The sequence below is a fragment of the Papio anubis genome, chromosome 11 (genome assembly GCF_008728515.1).
Source record: "Papio anubis isolate 15944 chromosome 11, Panubis1.0, whole genome shotgun sequence".
NCBI lineage: Eukaryota > Metazoa > Chordata > Mammalia > Primates > Cercopithecidae > Papio > Papio anubis.
Genome location: NC_044986.1, coordinates 103,686,543 through 103,710,848, shown reverse-complemented (window position 1 = coordinate 103,710,848; position 24,306 = coordinate 103,686,543). Strand labels below are relative to the sequence as shown.

Below are 24,306 nucleotides of genomic sequence, written 5' to 3'. Positions count from 1 at the left end.
AGCCCTGGCACATAGTAGGTGCTTATGAAATGTGTGCTAATGAATAAATATTGATCTCTGGACGAATGCTTCAAAGCCTGTGTGCTTACAGTGTGTGTGGTGACCCTCTGGGCCGTGGGTTTCTTATCAGCATAGAAAACCTGCTGCTGTATGTTAAACAGAAATGTGGATTTTTTTTTATCCCTTATTAATCCTCAGAATAAAAAGGAGCCTCAGATCTTTATTTTCTACCTATTTCATGGTAATTCTTTGCTTTACTCCCTTTTATCCTGCTCTTTTCCTTTTGTTCTTCTATTACCACAGACTGTGATAGTGACTAGAGCAATGGTGGTGCTTTCTGAAGGGTCACAGTAAGGATGTTACTAGGATTTTGATCCTTGGTTCTTTTGTGGATAGTCATGAAGCTTATGCATGGGAAGAATGATGAAAGAAGAAGCAATTGCCGTTGCTTCCCATATGTCTTCCTGAAACTAACCAGGAAGCTCTCCCCTTCTTTGGTTTAAGGTTACTGCTGGCCTTTCCCACCTGGTTTGTTTTTCAGATAGAGATCAAGGTGTTGCTTGCTGAAACTCCAGCAGTTTCAGGCAAGCCACATAGTATGGTAGCACTCTCTCCTTTTCCTGTGTGGTATTATAAAGACTAGCAATAATACCTTACATTTAAATAGTAATTTTAAAGCAAATTTTCATTCCTTATCTTATTTGTTATTCATGACAACTGAGGCCAAAAGTCAGAGCTTTGGGGATGGAGTAGAGGCACTGTCTTCCTTTTCCTCCTGCTTCTTCAGTCTTGTTACATCCTGGACATGTGGACTTTCTGGAAAGTTGCTTCATTCTGGAGACAGGTCTGACCTTTAATATTGGCAGACATACATTTTTAGTTGTAGGAAAGAAACCAATGAAGAAATATAGCTGATCTCTTCAGGAAATTGGTCTTAATAACCAAATTAAAAAGCAAAGAATAAAAGTATATATGATGATTCTGGCCTTTGCTATGGTAGCATAACCATGGGATCTTTTTTTGTGGTACTAAATTTAAGGTGATTACCATAATCTCAAATTAGTGAGCAAATCACACCTATACAGAATTTGGAATTAGAATTTGATTTTTTAAAATTGTTCCTTGGGTATACAAAATGTAATATATTTGAGGCTCTTTAGTTAATTCTGTTTTTATTATTTAGATAAAATTGAAGCCTAAGATGCAAAATGTAAGCATGTGCTGTGTAACAAAAGTAATCATTGTTGTTTTGACATTCAATCATGTTAAAGTGGAAAGAACTATAATTTAAAAGTTGGCTATAATTGATGGAAAATTATTTATGTACTGTTTCAGGAAAGGTGTTGGTGAATATATTCCGTTGACAAGGTACTTAGATAGGATTCTTACTGATTTATTTTATTCTCAGGCTTATTATATCAGGTTTATTATATTTGGTGAAAAGAATTTCTTTGAAGATTCCAAATTAACTTTTTAACAAAGGAAAATAAAAGATTTTAAAATTCTAAACATTTTTAGTTTGTCGCAGTAAAATCTGGCTTTGCGTATTTCCTAGTCTGTGATATCTGTTGTTTGGTTAAATACCTCTCTATTTGGGGGATAAAAGCTAGTAGAGAAATTCTTGGTTTAGTTGAATTGTTACAGATAATTAAGGTAATTTAGTTCTAGTCATTTTATTGACTTAAGAAATGACAGCCCCTGTGATGTGCTCATTTATTGAACCGTTTAAGAAAAAAAGGATCAAGGCCGAAATGATTTCTTCTCATGTTTGAGAGACATGGAAGACTCTTTAATCCTGCTGTAGATTCATAACACTTGCTCTTTTGATCCACGCTGCAGGGTGTACCCCAGTTGTCAGTCTGCTTGTCAGAAGAACCAGAAGATCATATTAAGGCTGCAGCTGCTTGGGCCTTAGGACAGATCGGAAGACACACTCCTGAACACGCACGGGCTGTTGCAGTCACAAATACTTTGCCAGTTCTGCTTTCTTTGTACATGTCAACAGAAAGTTCTGAGGATCTCCAAGTAAAAGTAAGTGCTTAATTCTGTTTTATGAAGATTTTGGCTCATTTAAAAAATATGTCATTTAAAATCTCTTTGTTTTCATCATGGACAATATTGTTTTATGAGTCAAGAAATACAAATTTATCAGAATTTACTTCACTCTTCTTTGAAAATGAGTTACCCTGTCTCTAAAAATCAGTGATATATTTTAGAGAAAGTTCTCTGTGGGTACAAAGTTGTTTGTAAAATGAATGGTTATTGCATTCTGCATTCCTTTTGACTTATGAAGTAGAAATTGAAGAATAATAGAATTTTTTAGTTTGAATTTGCAAGAGAGACCTCTAGTTCATTTTACTTTTAAAAGTGGAATCCAAAAGAATTTAAGGTACCTTTCAAATGTATCATATAACTAGTCAGCAGGTATTTTTGAACCCGTAATTTGCCTCTTTAATTCCAAGGCCACCTGACCTTTTAATTATATGTCTTGTATTTGTTTCTTTAAAAAATTGTCTGTAAGACTCACTAAATTAAATATTTTTAAATCATGCATTTTAAAAGGCAGATTTTCTGAAATATTACTGACTACTAAAATGATTCACAAAACATGAATATGAAGAAGGATGGATTGTTTAATGATTTTAGAATTTAAAAAAAAGAAATAAAATGTTTTCCAGCATAGTTCCTATTAGGAAAACATGTATGTTTTTGAAAGCAGCTTGTAAAATTGACTTGGATTGAGGGAAGTTCACAGAAAAGACAATAATTTAACAGTAAATTAAATTATATTTACATTTTAATTAAAACAGTAAACTAACAAATAGGAAAACAATTTGGTGAAACTTTAGATGGCATAATGAGATGGGAAGTTTACTTGAACTATACACTTAAGGGACTCTGAAAGTTATGTATAGCAAATTATCTATTTGACTTGTAAATTTTATAAAAGCAAATTTACGTGTATTTGGTCATGTTTGCATATTATTTCTCTACTAATTCCTTGAGGGAAATTGGTTTCTAAGATTTAACATTTTTTTCTCAGTTTTTATAAGGCTTTCTAGAGCAATAATAATTTAATAGATTTAGAACTTCCCTCATATGTCTCTCACATGTGTATTCTTTGGCAATGCTTGGTAAAGAGAGAAAGACTGACAATATAAAGTCTTTTCTAGTTTAGCAGGTCTCTTTAACTTTCTGGTGAGAAACCCAAACTCTATTCCCAGCTTTGAGTTGTCCAAGCACAGCTGATATACATGTATACATGTATATAATGTTAGTCTACATATGTAGTCCTCTTTTGGCTTTGTATTTCTTTAACCCATTATCATTGTTGTTTTTCTGCTCTTCCTTTCCTTCTCCTCTTCCGTCCTCTCCTGCCACCCTCCTGAGTTTCCTCTTAAGGTTTGGAAATAAAGTAAAGGGATATATGAGCTAGAGCATTAATCATTAATATTGGACTCAGTAGTAATTTCAGCTTGAGAAGCCCTTGCAAATAGTCCCTTAGGCGAGAGTATGTACTTTTTATATGCTACTACCTTATATAACTTGCTTTTTAATAAATTATTATGATACTATATTGTATGCATATCGTTGGAGAAAAATAAATTTGAAAAGTTCACTTTTTGAAGTAAGATAAATATCATTTTGTTTAACAAGTGGTATTTTTAGGTTAACTAATAGAAATTAACTTCCTTCTGCCTATATTTAGTACAGTATTACTGTCAGGAAATACACTTAGTGGTAAGTTAAAAAGTTACCAATCATTATTCTATCAATAATCTTTTAAAGGCTTCAGGCCCATTCAAATATTTTATTATTGTAGAGATTTGGTCATTCTTTTTTCTTTCCCCACGGTCTCTTGAATTCTATCAGCTGTTATTTTAAAGGGTGTAGAATAAATGTCCATTCAAGCCTGTTCAATTTGACACCATCTCAGTAGGGAAAAGTGTATCCAAGAGTGTCAAGAACTGTCTAATGGTATTTCTCATTTGTTACTCTATGGCAGCTTTCAAATTATAAGTCCATGTTGAAGTTCATTTTGTCCCAAAGGCATGTCAGCTTCTGTAAGCATTCTCTAATTGGTTTCCATGCAGGAGAACCAATGAGCAGTTTTTTGAAATTTCTCTTATGTTTTCTTTGGAGAAATAACTATTCAGACCCTTTGCTCATTTTAAATTGGGTTACTTATCTTTTTATTATTGAATTGTAAGAGTTCTTTGTATATTCTGGGTACAAGTTCTTATAAAATGTATGATTTGCAAATACTTTCTCACATTCTATAGATTTTCTTACTATTTGCTCCCATGTTATTCCAAATCTCTTAATAAAAATGGAGAATAATTTTTTTTCTAATAAGCTTATCTACATGTTTTGAAAATTTTCATTCAAATATATCTTTATTTGTTTGGATTTAGAGGCATCATATTGAAATTTGGCATTGAATCAGCTCATTCTAGTTATAAAACTATGTTTGAGATAGTTATTTAATTATTGTGTTCTTATGGTAATAGTCGTTCCTCCTTCATTTTTTAGCAGCGTTATTGAGCTATAGTTCACATGCCTTACCTTTATCCATTCAGAGTGTACCATTTAATGGTTTTGGGTATATTTACAGAATTGTGAAACCACCACCACTATCTAATTTTAGAATATTTTTATTCCCCACAAAAGAAATGCTACACATTAGTTGTGATTCTGTATCCCCTCTGCCTAGCCCCAGGCAACCATTAATTTACTGTCTCTATGGATTTTCCTCTTTTGGACATGTCATTTAATGGAGTCATACAACATATATAACCTTTCTAGAGATAGGGTTTCTTTCTGTTGCAGACTGGAGTGCAGTGGCATAATCATAACTCATTGCAGCTTTGAACTCCTGGGCCCAAGTGATCCTCCTGCCTTAGGCCCCCAAGTAGCTAAGACTACAAGTGTGTACTGCCACATCTGGCTAATTAATTTTTTCTTTTTTTGGAGAGACAGGGTCTCACTGTTGCCCAGGCTGGTCTTAAACTCCTGGCCTCAAACAGTCCCTCCCTTGGCCTCCCAAAGCACTGGGATAAGAGGTGTGAGCCACCACACCTAGCCATGTGCCTGGCTTCTTTACTACTTAGTTGAAGTTTCACAGTTCGTCCATGTTGTGGCATATATCAGTATTTTGTTCCTTTCCATTGCCAATACAATATTCTGTTGTATTAACATGTCACATTTTGTTTATCCATTTACCAGCTGATGGATGTTGGATTATTTCTACTCTTGACTATTATGAGTAATGCTGTTATGAACATTATTGTAACAAGTTTTCATGTGGATGTGTGTTTTCATTTCTCTTGGGTATTTACCCAGGGATGAAATTGCTGGGTCAATGGATAACTCTGTTTAACATCTGGAGAAACTGCCCAACTGTTTTCCAGTGTACTACCAGCAAGGTAGTACATCTTTGCCAACTCTTGTTATTATCTTTATTTTTGATTGTAGCCATCCTAGTGGGTTTGAATTGGTATCTCATTGTGGTTTTGATTTGCATTTGTCAAATGGCTAATGATGTTGAAAATCTTTTCATATGCTTATTGGCTGTTCATACATCTTCTTTAGAGAGATGTCTATTCAGACCCTTTGCTCATTTTAAACTGTGTTATTTATCTTTTTATTATTGAGTTATAAGAGTTCTTTGTATATTCTGGATGCAAGATCTTATCAGATGTATGATTTACAAGTATTTTCTCACATTCTATGGGTTGTCTTATTTTCTTGATGATATTGTCTGCAGCACAAAAGTTTTAAATTTTAATTAAATTCAATTGATCAATTTTTGTTGTTGTTGCATATGCTTTTTGTGTTGTATCTAAGAAGGCTTTGTCTAACCAAAGGTCATAAAGATTTACTCCTATGTTCCTCTTCATTTTAATAGCTGTTACTCTTTGGACCACAATGCTTTCAGAATAAAAATAACTTTCTGAAAAGAATTTTTAAAAATTTTTAAGAGTTTTTCAAGATAATTGTATTAGCCTGTTCTCACACTGCTGTAAATAACTACCTGAGACTGTGTAATTGATAAAGAAAAGAAGTTTAATTGACTCACAGTTCTGTATGTTGTACAGGAAGCGTGGCTGGGAGGCTTCATGAAACTTACAATCATGGCAGAAGGCAAAGGGGAAATAAGAATGTCTTCACATCATGGAGCAGGAGAGAGGGAGTGAAGGTGGAGGTGCTACACACTTTTAAACAAGCAGATCTCATGAGAACTCTGATATGGTTTGGCTCTGTGTCCCCACCCAAATCTCATTTTGAATTGTACTCCCATAATTCCCATGTGTTGTGGGAGGCACCCAGTGGGAGATAATTTGAATCATGGGGATGGTTTTCCCCATACTGTTCTTGTGGTAGGGATTAAGTCTCATGATATCTGATGGTTTTATCAGGGGTTTCCACTGTTGCATCTTTCTCATTTTCTCTTGCCGCTGCCATGTAAGAAGTGCTTTTTGTCTCTTGCCATGATTCTGAGGCCTCCCCAGTCATGTGGAACTGTAACTCCAGTTAAACCTCTTTTTCTTCCCCATGTCGGGTATGTCTTTATCAGCTGCATGAAAAAAGACTAATACAAACTCTACCATGAGACAGCACTAGGGGGAGGGTGCTAAAGCATCAGAAGCCACCCCCATGATCCAATCACCACCCACCAGGCCCCAACACAGATAGCAGGCCATACTATTGATAAGGTTTACTTTCTAACACTGGGAGCAAGCCACATCAATAATCCATTAAGGAAAGCAACAATGAGTAATTTTTGATATTCTTCCAATTTTCAGTGAAAAGCAGTTTAAATTGTGTTGGTTTCCCATAGTATTGTCAATTTTATTTTGTTAATTGCTATTTTTATGTGTAGTGTTAAGAGGTAAAAAATAGTGTTGTTATATGGTTTTTCCAATAGCCCGAATCGGGGAGGATACAGTCAGTTTTTAGAAATGATAGAAAAATGAATGAATTTAGAACTGTAGATGCTATGCTAGTTAATAAGGAAACCAGGCTCAAACCCTCAGAATGCCCTCAATATATAGCTCAGGATTCCTTCTCTGACATCATCATATATTGTGTCTAAGGATAAACATTAACTACTAAATGCAGTGACAATTAGCAAAATTTATAATCTGTTATTCATTAGTCCAAGGTAAGATATTACTTGATTTACTGAGTTAGGTAAATAGAAGAGGTTTTTTTTGTTGCTGCTGTTTTTGTTTTTGAGACAGAGTCTCGCTCTGTCACCCAGGCTGGAGTACAGTGGTGCAATCTTGGCTCACTGAAACCTCCGCCTTCTGGGTTCACGCCATTCTTCTGCCTCAGCCTCCCAAGTAGCTGGGACTACAGGTGCCCGCCACCATGCCCGGCTAATTTTTTGTATTTTTAGTAGAGACGGGGTTTCACCATGTTAGCCAGGATGGTCTCGATCTCCTGACCTCGTGATTCGCCCGCCTTGGCCTCCCAAAGTGCTGGGAATAGACGTGAGCCACCACGCCTGGCTGGGAGAGTTTTTTTGGCCCCATAAAATTTCTGTATAATTCATAGTATGGAGTTGTAAGAGCTATTTTATTTTGCTCACAGCCATAAACAACCAATCATAATGAGTATCTTCTAGAAGATAACGAATCTTAAAACCAACATGTGACATGATCTTGTATGTAGAAAATCCTAAGGAATTCACACACACAGACACACACACACGTGCACATACACACACACACAAATCATAGAACTAATAAGAGTTCAACAAAGTCATGGGATACAAGATCAATATACAAAAATCAATTGTATTTTCTTTTTTGAGACGGTCTTACTGTGTTGCCCAGGCTGGGCTGCTGCCCAGGCTGGAGTGCACTGGCGCAATCTCAGCTTACTGCAACCTCCACCTCCCAGGTTCAAGTGATTCTTGTGCCTCAGCCTCCTGAGTAGTTGGGATTACAGGCATGTACCACCATGCCTGGCTAATTTTTTTGGTATGTTTAGTGGAAACAGGGTTTTGCCATGTTGGCCAGGCTGGTCTTGAACTCCTGAGCTCAAATGATCCACCTGCCTTGGCCCCCCAAAGTGGATGGGATTACAGGCGTGAACCACTGCTGCTGGCCTCTCAATTTTATTTTCATATACAGGTAACAAACAATTCAAATATGAAATTAAGAAAATAATTTTATTCATAATAACATCAAGAATTAAATACATACAAATTAACACAAGTTTAAGACTAGTACCCTGAAAACTATAAAACATAACTTAAAAAATAAATTATGAGACATTCCATGTTCATGAACTGGAAGATTCAATATTGTTAAACTGGCAATACTCTAAACTGATCTATATATTTAACATAATATCTATCAAAATCCTAGCTGGCTTTTTTATCCCCCCAGAAATTGAGAAGCTTATCTGAAAATTCATGTGGAAATGAAAAGAACCCAGACTAGCAAAACAATCTTGAAAAAGAAGAACTTAACACTGCCCAATTTCAAAATGTACCACAAAGCTATAGTAATCAAGATAATGTGGTACTTGCTTACAGAAAGACATATGTATCAATGGAATTGAATTGAGAATCTGAAATAAACCCTTTTTATCATCTGATTTTTCATAAAGATGCCAAGGCAATTTAATGTGGAAAGAATAGTCTTTTCAACAAAAGTGCTGGGACAATTGTATTCTCAAGTAAAAATATTAATTTGGACCCCTATCTCATACCATATACCAGAGTTATCTCAAAATGGATCATAGATCTAAATATAAATGTTAAGTCTATAATCTCTTTGAAGAAACCTAGGAATAAATTTGTGTGACCTCAGGTTAGGCAATTATTTTTTAGATATTTTACCTAAACACAAGTGATTTTAAAAATTGATAAATTATATTTCATCGAAATAAAAAAAAACTCTTATGCTTCAAAAGATACCATTAAGCCTGGGCACATGACTTATGCCCATAATCCCAACACTTTGGAGGACAAGGCAAGAGGATCACTTGAGGTGAGGCGTTTTGTGACCAGCATGGGCAACACAGTGAGACTCTATCTCTACAAAAAAACAACAAAACTAGCAGAGTGTGGTGGTGCATCCCTGGAGTCCCAGCTACTTGGGAGGCTAAGGCAGGAGGATTACTTGAGCCCAAGAATTTGAGGCTGCAGTGAGCTATGACCCTGACACTGCACTGCAGCCTGGGTAACAAAGTGAGATCCTGTCTTTAAAAAAGAAAAAGTTAACATTAAGAAAATGAAAAGACAAGCCACACAAACTTGGAGAAAACATTTGCAATTCAAGAAAGGAGTTTAAGTCTTTTTTTTTTTTTTTTGAGACAGAGTCTCAGCCTCCTGAGTAGCTGGGACTATAGGCACCCACCACCATACCGGGCTAATTTTTGTATTTTTAGTAGAGACAGGGTTTCACCATGTTGGCCAGGCTGGTCTCGAACTCCTGACCTCAGGTGATCCACCTCCCTTGGCCTCCCAAACTGCTGGGATTCCAGGCCTGAGCCACCGTGCCCGGCTGAGTTTGTCTTTTTAACAACTTTATTGAGATATAATTTACATAACATAAATTCACTCATTTTAGGTACACAATTAAATGATTTTTAGTAACTTTACAGAATTGTGCAACCATCTTCACAATCAAATTTCAGAATGTTTTCATCATCCCAGAAGGAAGCCTCATGCCCATTTGTAGTCACTCCCTCTTCCTCCTCTCAATTATACCTACCAGCTCCAGACAACTATAATCTACTTTCTGTCTTTCTAAATTTGACTTTTCTGGACAATCCATATAAATGAAATTATGCAGTATGTGAACTTTTGTGCCTGGTGTCTTTCACTAAGGGTAACATTTGTGAGGTTCGTTCATGTTGTTGCGTGTGTCAGTACTTCATTCCTTTTCATTGTCAAATAGACATGTAAACAAAGTCTTAAGTAACTAGGATTTCTATCATGCTGGATAATACAGCTGATTATGAATTATGATATACATTTCTATCTAGAAGAATGTAATAATAAGCTGATTATATTTCTTCCACATGAAAGATAGTAAAGCTCAGTGAATTTCTAGTGTCATCGGACTCTTTTCTACAGTTCTTGATTAATAACTTAACAACACATCAACTTAGAACTACTAGAATAAGGGTGTCTTTATTGTACAGTGTATGTGATTTCTGCTACACTGTTCAAGGACGTTTTCACTGATAACAGTGAAGTTAAATTTGTTAGCTTGCTAAGATTACCATGATTTAAGATAGTTCCCAAGTATATTGGGAATTTAGAGTTTAATTCCAACTTACATTATACTACTTGTGGGAAAAAGCTGAGCTGCATATTTTACATTCCTTGTTTTGTTTAATCTAATTTGTAAAACAGTGTTTGAGGATAAATGTGTCAAGCAATAAGAGGCTGTGCAAGACTACTTAGCCTGGGTCTCCAGGAAACCTTAAATTCAAGAGATTCTTTACTAATAACAAACCTGTGATAAAGTTTTGCTGAATCGATTTATCAATTAAAAAGTTCATGATGTGAAAATCACAATGCTCCTTGACATTTCAAGAGCATTGCAAAATACTCAGCAGCAAAACAATATGGTGATCTCAGAAGACCAGGTTGGGTAAGGCCTCAGAGAAAGAATAGGTGAAGAGAAAAACCATAAGGGAGCACTGAAGCACAAAACCTCAGTCAAGCAGATGTGGAATTCTAGTGGAAAATAGCTGGAGACAAACCCAACTGTGAAGCTTTCCAACTGAAGGGGACAGCCTTTAAGACAAAGAAAATGAACCACAACTAGCCATGGCCTGAGGGCTGGCTGCCATGATGTGCAGCAGCCCCATCAGGGCCCTTCTCCACTTGTGGCAAGGGTCAGCACCACATGATGTCACCTTGAAATACGGAGTGCAGGAGGGGGTAGAAATGGTACATACGGTACGTATTCTTCTGCTTGTGGGTGATACACTCCCTACTGTTGAGAAGATCTTTTCTCTGCAGTTGAGTAGATCCTATCTGTTTTGCTTCTGTGAATGGGGAAATGTCTACCCACGAGCTATAGCAGCACCTCTGCAAATGCTCATTGAATAATGCACACTGTAGCCATTTTGACTGCCTATGTATAAGCCATGAAATCATGGAGAATATAGAAAGCCTGTAATGACATTCTTCAAAAAACTAAATGATTTTCTTGTACTTGTTGACAAGTAGAAATGGGATGTATTAGTTATCTGTTTCCTGTATACAAATTTTTACTCTAATATAGTACATATTAATTTATAGTCTGTAACTTTGCGCTTTATAATTTTAATTTTCTTCTAGGTATTTTAAGAGCTCAGTAATACACTTTACATTTTAAGGCTTAACACAAAGACAACTTGTAGGATATTCTATGATAAAACCAATCAAAGCAGGAGTTTTTTTTTTTTTTTTTTTTTGACAGCAATTTAAAAAAATGAAACAACTGCAGCTTAGACCAGGAAGTTGATTTTATTTTCAAATTCCTGTAATGTGAGACTTGAATTCTTGCCAAGGTTTCATTGATTACTTACTTATATATACATTCTGCTTTGTATTTCAAGAGTAAAAAAGCCATAAAGAGTATCCTGCAAAAATGCACTTACTTACCAGCCCTTGAACCATTTCTATATGATGCTCCTCCCAATATTCTGAAGCATGTGGTTGGACAGTTCAGTAAGGTAAGAAATGCCAGCCTCTAAGGGGAGGAAGAAAATCAAAATGATTTGTTAACTTATTATTATTTTTTTTTTTCTGTTGGGTCAGTAGCTTTTTCTGTAAGACGGGGTCATGGTTTTACTGCTTAACTCTCACCAATCTGTATGGACAGGGAAGTTACCTTAACAAAATTCACATGTAAATAAAACACTTTCTTCATCCTCACATTTTCCTCAAAGCCTCTACTGTCTTTTTAACTGTTCCCAGAAAATAAAAATCTCACAATATAGATAATTTGTATTGGTAAGTGACTTTTAGTAATCTTTCTAGTGTCTTTCATCTCACTCACCTGGGAGTACTGCAAAGATCATAAAGAGAAAAGGAAAAAGGTTTCTGAGCCACTGAAACATCTTTCACAAAGTTCATGTGCTTTACTGGAGATGTTCTCAGACAGTCATTTGGAGCATATTGACTTATTTTATGAACAATTTTAACAAATATAGCTGTTATATTTCTTAGATTGTTGCAGATTAAATGATAGTAAATGGTAGTAAGGTAGAAAGGTCAAGCTGCTAGAAGTGGGCACAGCCAGCAGAGCTGATTACCAATAGCAAAGGATAAAAGAGAATGACTCTATTACCACAGACACTGACAGTCAGGATGGTGACCCTAAGCTGTCAAGAGCCGGCTAAATTATGCTCAGTGAATTTGGCTTAGGAAAATGGGGTCTGTGCGAGTAGTAGCCCATGGTGGTTATGAGCTCAGGTTCTGAACTGGAGTACCTGGAGTTCCCACTTACCAGCTCTATAATTCTTTAACAAAATATTGACCTCCCTAAACCTAGTTTGGTTACCCATAAAATGTAAATAATTAGAGTACTTATTTCATAGGGTCATTGTAAAGAGTAAATGAGATATTATTGTATGTTAAGCATTTAGCTCAATCCCAGGCACATATTAAACACTCAAAAGAACAAAAACAACCAAAGAGTTGTATTTAAGAAATAAAATGTGCAAGTAGGTCAGGCTAATTTAAAAGATTTTTTAAAAAAATGAATGGGGGGTGGCAAATTCATTTGAATAGTCAGTTATAATGCTATATAAATGAGAAATTACTATTCATATACTATGTTTCTACAAATAATGAACAAAAACTATGTATTGTTATAACTTTTAAAGTAGTCCCTGCAAATAAGTTTGTCTAGTTTTAGGTCTTCATCTGAAAGATAGAGTCTGCTAACAGCCTTCAGTTCTCTCAACTCTGTTCATGATCTCCAACAGTATAACTGGCCCTCAAGTGCCAGAGCCACGGGAAAGTAGAAGTTTCACATTGCTGAAGCCACTCACCCAGGCAGGATACAGTTCTGTGTATCAAACACCTATGTCCTTTCTTCCTCCTTCCAAGAAAATAACCTCCCCCTCTTAGTTATATGGAATGTGGGAGATGTAATGGCATGCCCTCTTGACAAACCAACTAAATAACCAAATAATGCAGAGAAAAGACTAAATTACTGCAAGGGAAATTGATCAATTTCTTTCTTTCTTTTTTCTTTTCTTTTCTTTTTTTTTTTTTTGTACTTTTGGGCGCTAAGAAAGTGACCAGCTAATTTGGTCATCTAAAAGTGATAAGGGGTCGGGGCTGCGTAGATCATCTACAGACAGAGTCATCTGTTCTTGAACTGGGTAATTGACATTATTTCTGAAAGTTTCATTTTGTAGTTTAATCTTTTAGGCTAGTGAGTGAGATATTCTGGTTTTATTGAAGTAGCTATGAAAGTAAACACTAACCTACATTAAGAGTTCAAAATACGTAAAACCAGTGGGATGTGTGGAAGTTAGCCCCAAGATAAAATAAATACAGTACCTGTATCATATACGCTTATCAATGTGCCTTCAGGAATATTTTCTTAATCGAAAGATACCAAAGCACTAAAAAGAGATGATAAAGCAAGGTAGAAGGTGAAGAGGTACTGAAGTGGCTAGGGACAGAGATAGGGAGTAATGAAAATTCTCCAGGCCAAATGAAATATGTAAAACCAATATATTTATGGAATATTACATTTTTTACAAATACATACTAGTGCAATCTTTTATTGTCCGTTGATTTATATTATTGTTCTATTAGCAAGATCCTTTCGTGGTTTTAATTATTTGTTAAATGCCTACATGTACCCAGCTCTCTGTTGAGCACTGGGGAACAGACAAAAAAGATTAAGTTGTTCTTAAGGGAACTTTATAATGTAGCTGAGGAGAGCAGACAAAACAGTTAGAAAACATTTCAATGTACTAGAGTGGGAGATAAACTTGTTTAAAAGAAGGAATGAGTGAATGTAGTCTGAAATGTTTAGATAGGGCTTCAATGGAGGAAGGACAAGTAAAAGGAGCTGGTCTCCTTGCAGAAGGAACAAGATGGGAAAAAAGGGTGTTTCTGTCAGAGGGATAGTAGCAGTGACCAAGGAAGAGAGCAGGACTTCCCACATTGTGAGCCCACCCCTTCCCCAGGACCCTCCTAGTCTGGTCAGTCTTTTTTTTTTTGTTTTTGTCTCTCATAATAAATTTCTTCATTTCCACTGGCTTTTTCCTGTCAACATGCAAACGTGTTCAAGTCTCCTTGATCCTAAGATCAAAACCTGCAACATCTTTAGCCTTTAGTTCTATCCTACCTTGGTCTACTGATTCCCTCTGTTTTCTCTTTCTGAAACTTTAAAGTTCGTCTTGACTTCCTTACTTGGGACACTTTCCTCAGCTGCTGATAACCTGGCTTCCTCAACTTCCCCTCCACACACAGCTGCCTTTACTCAAGTCTTCAGCACCTTTCTTCACTGTCAGATCCAGTGATGACTTGTTTTTTAGTTTTCATTGGTTGCTTTAAGAAACCTTCTCTTGGATTTATTGATTCCTTACATTTCTGGTCTTCTGTCTCTCTAACATTTCAGTCTCCTTTCTCTGCCTACACTTTAGTAAATTTATTCATTTGTTAAACATTTGTCAAACCTCTGTTAGGTACCAGGCTAGAGGGAAATGAATGAATGAAGTCAAGTATAGTTTCTGCCTTCAGTGACATTGCGACAGACATATAATGCATAATTAAAAATTAAAATTAAAATATTGTGTGGTATTTAGGTATTATGTGGTAAGCACACCGATGGTGGTTTGACAGAATGCTGACGGAAGAGAAGGACTCAATTCATCCTGGGATAAGGGGATAGGGGCTTCCAGAGAAGGATTCTTAAAGGAGGTGACACTTGAGCTAAGTCTTAAAAGATGACTAAGAGCTAACCAAGCATAACGGGAGAGGTTTGTGGAGTGTGGAAAGCCATTATGGGAAGAGGTAACAGCATGGGCAAAGGCAAGAGATGGCACAGCATGCATGCTGTGATGTTACTGAAACAATATTTAGGACGGAGAGTAGTGGTAGCTGGAGAGGTATTTAGGAGCTGGGTCCCAGAGGACCCTTTGTGCCTTGTTAAGGAGCTTGCCTTTAAATTCTCAGGGAGCAGAGAGACCTTGAATGGTGTAAGCTTTGTATTTTACATCTGTGAGTGGATCTCCGTTGCCTTTGCCCATGTTCGTTGCCTTTATTTCATTTCTTTAGCCTAAACATTAACACATTCTAAAAAGAGCACATTTCACTTCAAATCATCAGCAGATTTGGCTCATTAGGTTATAGGTATATTGGGTATAAATTCTCTTTTACATTTTCTTACATACATTATTGCTTCTCAATAGTAATAATCTAACTTGGAAAAGAAAAGCTGACATTTTATGTGCTTCACTTTGCAAGGTGCTGCCGCATGATAGCAAAGCTCGACGACTTTTCGTAACAAGTGGTGGCCTTAAAAAAGTTCAAGAGATAAAAGCAGAACCTGGTTCTCTCCTTCAAGAATACATCAACAGTATTAACAATTGTTACCCAGAGGAAATAGTGAGGTAGGGAAAATGGACTTTGAAATGTTCAATATTAGAATATAGTTTTTCTGTCTTCAAATCTAGGTTTTATATCCACTGTGTCAAAATGTGGACTTTGAAATATGATGTGAGGCCAATATGTACCTTTATTCCTCTCTTGATCTCTTCCCCCTGCCAAATTAATTAATGATCTGACAGACACGCACATTTCCAATTCAAACTGGAATGTCATCGAAGACATTTTTGTACTAATTTAACACATGCTTTACTAAAGAGTACCCAAATATAGAGTTCAAAGTAACCAGTTTTTAAATTGTGAATATCTGATTATAAAAGGCCTATAGATTCTGATTTTCATAGTTCCCTGCATATTAAACAGATGTTGAGTAACAAAAAAAAGTTACTATCTAAATGCAAAAAAACCCCAAAGTAATGTTTATGATATGCAGGTACTTCAGAGTAATATAGCAAGATGCTATCTTCAAGATTAATAAAAAGATTCATTTTTAAATGAAGTTGATTTGCAGAGCATTCAGCCTAAGCCTCAGTCCTTGTAAACCTAAAGGAGAACTATTCCACTAAACTCAAAATAAATAAAAGCAAAGTTACCAAAAAAAGATAGAATGATTTAAACAACTGAATCTTTAAAAATGCCCCCAACGCATGCAGGATAAAGACATATTTATCTGTGTTTTCTAATCCTACATTTATTTCTTATTTTCTTTGATTAATATTGGAAAATATAAATTCTAATTTTTAAAACTTACATGCTGTAACATATACTTACGTAAGTTGTAACATGTCTGTTAATTCTTCCTATTTAATATCAATAGTGTTTAATACATATGGTAACATTAATTTTAAAAGCACAAAAGCAATTTTAAGATTAACATTTGTTTTTCTATCCACATATTTTTACCCAGTAAATTCTTTCCAGAGTTGCAAGTTTGTGCACTTTTAGAAAGTTTATGAGAACTCCTTGACCAAAAGAGTTCCAATAAGTCAGTTTTGAAATATTAATATATATGATACATCAAAGCAGTGATATATCATAACATGTATAATTTGTCTAAATATATAAATTTATTTTTATTTATTTTTTTGAGATGGAGTCTCGCTCTGTCTCCAAACTGGAGTGCAGTAGCACAATCTTGGCTCACTGAGATCTCCGCCTCCTGGGTTCAAGCTATTCTCCTGCCTCAGCCTCCCAAGTAGCTGGGACTACAGGTGTGCGCCGCCACCGCTCCCAGCTAATTTTTTGTAGTTTTAGTAGAAACAGGGTTTCACCATGTTGGCCAGGATGGTCTAGCTCTTTTGACCTTGTGATCCACCCACCTTGGTCTCCCAAAGTGCTGGGATTATAGGTGTGAGCCACCATACCGTACCTGGCCACAAATATATATTTTAAAAGTTTATATAACATTCATTTAATGTAAAACCATTAAATGAAGGAAATATTAAAATCTTTTATGAAGAAAATAAAATTAATTTTTATACATGGAATATATGTCCCTTCAGGAAGAACGGTATTTTATATAAGTTTAAGGTAATTTTCAATGCAATTTTGTCACAAAGTTATAGAAAGACGCGAAAAAAAAACAAAAAACAAACAAACAAACAAAAAAAACTAAAGCGTCCCCAGAATGAATGACCTATTAGAATCAACCAATGGTAAGGTGCTTTGTTGAAGAGAAGTTTTTTTCCCACTTTTTTGAAGGCATATTTTAATTGAGCACCAGGAAAAACAGCCAACTCCATCACATTAGAAATTAATCTAGTGCCTTGTCAAAATACCATTGTAAATTTTTAACTGCTCCAGTTCTGTGGGCTGAGATTTTATTTTTAAAATTGGCTAATTATCATAAAGAACTTTGGTTACCTGACTAATGTTTTCAAATTTCTGATATATATATATTTTACCCACACAGGGCAAGTAGGAAAACCTCAGTTATGTCTTAAAGCATTAGGTTCTATAAAATGGTATTTTATAGACATCTTGGAAATGTTGTCCTTCTGTGAAAATAGACAAATATAATCTCAAAATAGTTTTATTTTTACAATTACATAATTCTCGAGAATCACTTGGTGACAACTATTTTAGAATTAATTATCCTTTGTAAGACAGTTTATCAACTGGTACATTCATCGGTTACTAACCTAAACATTTGTTTCATATTGCCTTCTGATTTAGTAATCTTTAAATTTTTTTAATACAGAAAGGTAGGTAAATGAGAGGAAAGGGGTCTGGACTAGACATTAGAAGACCTAAGTTCTGGGCCTGGCTCACTCCACAGCCATAGGGTGTTTTTGAACTCATTTTTCTTCAAAATTTCTGCCTCAGCTGGGATGGGGAAGCAGCTTTGGGGCAACACCTAATTTGGGGAGGGAGATATGGACACAGTCTGCCATTCAGCATATTTCTGGTATCGTAACAATATAATAATAACCCCAATTCTCTGTGGGTCTAGGATAAGGTCAATTCGCTTACATTCTTAAAGGCCATTTAGAGGTAAGTTGGGATAGCTGTGTTTGCTGGCCAGAGGGAAGGAATTTCCTGGTCTTATCTAGAGGCTCATTTTCTTTCCAAAGGAGTATGCTAAGAGCTCAGGCTTAGGTGTCAAACAGACCTTAATTCTTCTCTCAGTTATAACTACTTACTATAACTAACTATTACCTTGAAGGTAATAGTTAACCCTTTTAGCCACAGTTTCCGCATCTATACAAGGTGATTAAAGATAATTACCTATTTCATATAGTTAGAATTAAATGAGAAAATGCTTAGCCAAAGGGCTACATGTGGCTACTGAGGACTAGAAAAATGTCTAGTATGTCTATTAAACTGAATTTTTAATACTGAATTTAAAATTTAAAAACTGACACTTGATTCAGTTATTGGAAAACTTTTAGATATGTTTGGAACAACTTGTGAGTCTATTTTTTCAACTGCAAATTTTATATAATCCAAATACAGACATACTAGCCTTTTTTTTTTTTTTTTTTTTTTTTTTTGAGACGGAGTCTCACTGTGTCTCCCAGGCTGGAGTGCAGTGGCGCGATCTCGGCTCACTGCAACTGCCACCTCCGGGGTTCAAGCGATTCTCCTGCCTCAGCTTCCTGAGTAGCTGGGATTACAGGCATGCACCACCATTCCCAGCTAATTTTGTATTTTTAGCACAGATGGGGTTTTGCCATGTTGGTCAGGCTGGTCTCGAACTCCTGACCTCAGGTATTCCACCCTCCTCAGCCTCCCAAAGTGCTGGGACTACAGGTGTGAGCCATTGCGCCCGGCCCATACGAGCCATTTTTCTAGTTCTCAGTGGCTGGTGGCTTCCATTCAGTCTACATGTAGTTGGTGGCTCCCATATTTAACATGGTAATAACAATTATTATTAATCTAATATCAATGATAACATCATTATATCAATACTAAGAATACTATATTATTAAATACGTAAAATATTAATATATTAGTATGGTAAATTAAATATTTATTACATTAAAATATAAAAATTATTAATATTTAAATTAAAATGTTAAAATTTTAAAGATATTTAAAAATCTACCTCTTGAATTCATATTATCTGGTGTCTGATACATTTGAAGGCCTAGGAAGGTAAAGTCTGCTTTAAAATTGTTTACTAACTCAGAGAAGAAACAGTTGTGAATTTCTCAGTGTAAGAATACTTCAAAGAAACCCACTGTTAAAAGACAATTTTTTCAAGAGTAAGAGACTGTTAGAGGAGAAACATTCTTTCAGGTAGCTTTTTGGGTGTGTACATAAGTATCTGTTTATGTATGCCTATAAGCACACTACTAAGAAAATACAGCTGTATTTTTTTTTTTGGTCCACCTTAACTTGATAAATTGTGGAAGGAATTTTAGTGTAATATAAATTATGAGTTTTTAGGTCAAGCATCTGGGCATAGATAAAGATAACTAACAAAAGGCAAAGCAAGTCTCTAATATTAGGTTTTATCTGGAGAAAATGCCTTCAGAAGCTTAACTATTTTGAGTGATTTGAGAATTTTTGAATTATACTTTATAAATTTTAAAAAATTATTCTAGAATGCCTGCTAAATTTTATTTGACATTCATTTATCTGCATGTAAATTATTTCCATGACATATTAAGCATCTCACAATTGATTGATCCACATATTTAATACTTTATACTAAATCTTGTATAAAATGTTCAATTTATGAATGTAAATGTATAGTACTATAGATGCCCAAGAACTATTGATAGTAAAAATGATTAATTTCATAGGTTTGTATGATACAAGTATTTGTAAATAGTTTTTCAATATGAAATTATATTTTATTAAATAGTTTTTCAATATGAATTATACTCCCAGAAATTTTTGTTTTCCTAGGTGACCACATCTGATTAAAACCCATGCTGAGAATGATCTCTAAGGCAGTTAGAATGCAGAAGTTGATTAGTAACAATAGACTGTGTAGTCTAACTTATGAAAAAGGTCTATTAGCTATGATCCTTAAAGCAACATTGGCCACTTGATATGATTAAAATGAAGTTTCTGTAATAAAATATTGTCACTGGATTGAAGATTCTTGTTTGGAAAATGTTCCCATTTGCCATTACATTTATATCCCTTAAATGTTTTGCTACTTCTCTAACACAGTTTTATGAATTCGTATTCTCTTCCTGGATAGCCTCTAACTTTATGCACAAAGTGTTACTGGAGCATAATTATTCAGAGTGTATTTGAGATTTCACTCACAGGATTATTTCAGATCAATCCCCTATACTGCGTCTTATGTGCCTGCTGTGTTGATCATTTCACAAGCATTTAATGGCGTATTTTCTTTTTCAGGTATTATTCCCCTGGATATTCAGATACACTTCTGCAGAGGGTGGACAGCTATCAACCACTTAATAACTAAGCAAAGTTATATTTTGATACTCAAATTCACAGCAGAGTAGTTATGAGTAACAGTAATTAAATCTTCCTAAATATTTGAACTAAGTATATTCTAGATTTATTTAACGGGAAATACCTTTAGATAATATTTTCTAAATTTATATAATACTTTAAACATTAGTAGCTTGAATATATGAAGAACTATTCCTGGTCATTTGCATGCATAGGACTTGCTCTAAAAGTAGATTTTAAAAACACGTTAAAGGGTTTTAAGGCATTTATTACATGCAGACACCTCCAATGAGATATAGATAAGAGATGGCATTCAAAAACCCTAAATTATTCTAGCCAATTCGTCATAGACATAGGCAAGGAAAGCTGGCCTTGCTAACTATATAGTAGGATACAGAAGAGAAATCTTTGAAAGAGGAAACTGATGACATATACAGGGCACTTGAAGGAGACTCTGATGCTAGTTACATAAGTGCATTAACTTAAGACACAGACTGTGTGGGTAACCTGTTAGGTTTTGCCAAGTTTAGGAAGAATTTACTCCTCTTTATCACAAGTTTTCCAAAATCCCTTCCCCACCCTATCTAAAGTGTTCCTTAACTTTCATGGGGCCAGTGAGGGTAGAATTCAGAATAAAGAGTTATACTCCTGTATACATGCTCTCCTTCTCATTGAAAGGTTTCTTAGTCTAGCTCTGCTCATGAATAAACAAAGAAGCAGGCATGTAAAATGGATCCTTGTCCTAGCTTCACTTTCCCAAGTTTCAAAAGTCACATTTTCAGGTATTTAAGGAATAATTTGAAGATAATACCATCAGGCTCAGACTTCAACATGCATTTTCACTTAGGAAGCGGTAAACGGGTGAAAGAGGGTTTCAATAAAATTTTAAATAAAAACAGCATTACAATTGTCCTTTTCATTTTTCCTATCCAGTGTGTTACTGACCTTGGGGAATATGTGATTGGATTTATGGGTCTTGATTAGTTGCTGTGTGTGTGTCTTTTGCTTTAAAGGGATATTACTCCTGCTGCTCTCTCCTGGATGAGGTGAGTGGTAACCCCCACAGCCCCTAGGCCACGGTGTTTCCAGTCTGACTCTGTTTTCAGGTTTCCTTCTTGGACTCTCTCTCTCTCTCTTTTTTTTTTTTTTTCATGCAAAAGGAGCTACCTATTTGTTCTTTGTATTTTCTGGATTCATCTCTGTCATCATTATTTCCTAACAGTGCATAACTTTGTTGCGTCTTTTAAAACTTCATAATACCCAAGATTACCCCATTTCGTTTTGCCTTATATCCGGCTAAGATTGTTGGTGATTTCATTTTTTTAAATACTTCCTTGGGCCTATTTTGTTTCCTTGCAGCAATTTCTTTGACCTGTTGAATAGGAAAATGTAATTTGTATTCCCAATTTTATAGCTTTCCTTTCTTTCCTTCATGCCTACATAGCTTGTCTTATGAATCTTTTAATTGGAGAAAATAAAAGTAGTTTTTACCTTTCTTCATTAGGGCTATTCTTAGATGTGTTGGTAATGACAGAAATTAGTTTATCTGGGTAAAAACCACCTCAGATATTGTTGGAATGTCAAATTTCCTAGTTGAAGTTTTTCACTTCATAGATAATTTCATACTTATCAAATAGTACTAAACAAATAAGTAATAAAATACTTAATAGTGTTCAGATGGGTGTTATAATCTGACCATATGCATTGTGGAAAATTTATGCTATGAAATGTTTCTTGACATAAAACACTTTAAACAAAATGAAGCTTTACTTTTTGAAAAGTATGTTGTGAGATTTTAAAAATATATATATAAACAAAATCTTTTTCATTTGTCATAGGGCAAAAATAATGCCTGTTATTAATGATATCCACTGGTATTTTCCACCCGCATGTGAATTTTGTCAATTTCAATTCCCTGTGCAAACAAACCCCTGTCCCATTGCTCCCTACCCACCCCCAACCCCAGGAGTTTATTTAAAATTTCCCTGTTCTTAGGAATTCTCAACTTATATGAACAACTATTTTTAGGACGTCAGTTCAGGAATAGAATTACTTGGGACCTTATTATTATAGATTCAGTCCTTTCATGTGTTGTGGAAATAGGTGAAATCAGTGGTACCTGAAAAGAGATGTTGAAAACATAGGTTCTAGTCTCTCTCTGTTAAGTATTATAGTAAGGGTGATAATAGTTGCTCAGCTTACTCATAAGAAGCTTATGAAAATAACCTGCAGTGGTGAACATAACAATGTTATAAACAAACCCATTTTATACAAACTCGACATGTGATTAATGGAAAACCTGATAGTCAATGGCAGATTACATATTTTAGCCAGCAATTGTACAGTATTCCCCAGGTCCCATACAATCTTACATAAGTGTAGTTCAAGCCAGATGATTTGTGATTTAAAAAAAACCCCTACATTTCCTGCCCTCATGGAGTTTTCCAATATAAACACATTTGCCCAGACAGAGGCAGTGGAATAGGCACGAGACACTGAACACAAAACAGGCATATTTAATGTAGTATGGAAAAACAAATGACAACCCCATATTTGCAGGATATTGACTTGTTTTTCTAACCCCTTCCCTCTCAAAGAAAACCCTATTCCTTAAAGAAAGGATGAAAGGTTTGCTTGTTTCTAAACTTGATTTGAAGTCCTGCTTAACATAAACCCTGACCTTAAATTCCTGGGTGAGGCCCATCTCCCATCCCAGATGTCAAGTTTAGAAACTAACCTTGAAAGAATGAAGAATTTTTCTGTTGTGTTTTCAAATAGCCAATTCTTTGATTAAGATAGGTGCTACCAAATGTTGAGGTTTATGTACACTGTGGCTTATTCTGCCACAGAATTCACTGTTTAAAAAATGATTTGTAGCTTTCAGGAGATTAAAAGGATCAAATGGCTGTCCTATAATTATTACATTTACCAGTTGTTTAAGATACTTTTGACTTTTAAAATTACATTTGTTCATGCTCTTATTTTTCTAGTAACATAAATACTCATGTTGTTTTGTTTTTATGAGGCCTTGGTAGGCCATAAAATTAGATGCATATTCAGTAATATTACTTTAAAGAATGGTGGGTTTTATTGTTTTGTAGGTATCAATAAGTTAATATTTTTTAAAAAATTAGGCAGTATATGAATGGATAAAGAAGCAAAAATATGACTCCAGATCTCACAACCCAAAACAGAATTGTCATTAACAAGGTGAGATAATTCCAAATAGCTCTCCAAACCTTTGTACAGCTAGAAAAACTCTGGAAAAATGTATTCATGCTACACATGTTATTTTTAAATTAAAACCAAAAGTTACTGCAGTTTGCTTGTTTCATGGAAGATAAGAGTTTTCACTGTGTTTTTAATTTTAATGGGTTTAGGAAAAAAAATATTTCCTTGGAGATTAAGTTAGAGGTCAATACAAAATATTTATAAATGGGCTTCTTTTATTCATTATTGATACATTTTATAAAGTAGATTTAAACTGAATGCTGGATAAAGAACATTATACCAATATATATCATTATTGCAAAGTGATTTGGTATAGATATTTATACATTAAATAAAGCCTCTAAATTTCCTCACGTATATAGAATTTGTGGTAATACAGTCTTGCTGATTTTGTTTTTTTATTTTTTATTTTTATTTTTTTTGAGGCGGAAGTCTCGCTCTGTTACCCAGGCTGGAGTGCAGTGGTGTGATCTCGGCTCACTGCAAGCTCCGCCTTCCCGGTTCATGCCATTCTCCTGCCTCAGCCTCACGAGTAGCTGGGACTACAGGCGCCCGCAACTACGCCTGGCTAATTTTTTGTATTTTTAGTAGAGACAGGGTTTCAC

At 35.1% G+C, this 24,306-nt stretch overlaps 1 protein-coding gene across 4 annotated transcripts in view; it reads left to right on the top strand.

Moving 5' to 3' along the window:
• SPAG6 (sperm associated antigen 6) overlaps nucleotides 1–21,371 on the top strand; it is a 66,319-nt gene extending 44,948 nt beyond the window's left edge. For 3 of the 4 annotated variants that reach the window (XM_003903456.3, XM_009214083.4, XM_009214081.3), the window contains 4 exons: nucleotides 1,840–2,031; nucleotides 11,575–11,691; nucleotides 15,452–15,597; nucleotides 20,411–21,371. In XM_003903456.3, coding sequence (XP_003903505.1) covers nucleotides 1,840–2,031; nucleotides 11,575–11,691; nucleotides 15,452–15,597; nucleotides 20,411–20,480 — 525 coding nt within the window. In that variant the 3' untranslated portion in view covers nucleotides 20,481–21,371. The remainder of the gene's footprint in view (nucleotides 1–1,839; nucleotides 2,032–11,574; nucleotides 11,692–15,451; nucleotides 15,598–20,410) is intronic. The other variant, XM_003903457.3, reaches the window with a different exon arrangement.
• The last annotated feature ends 2,935 nt before the right edge of the window (nucleotides 21,372–24,306 follow it).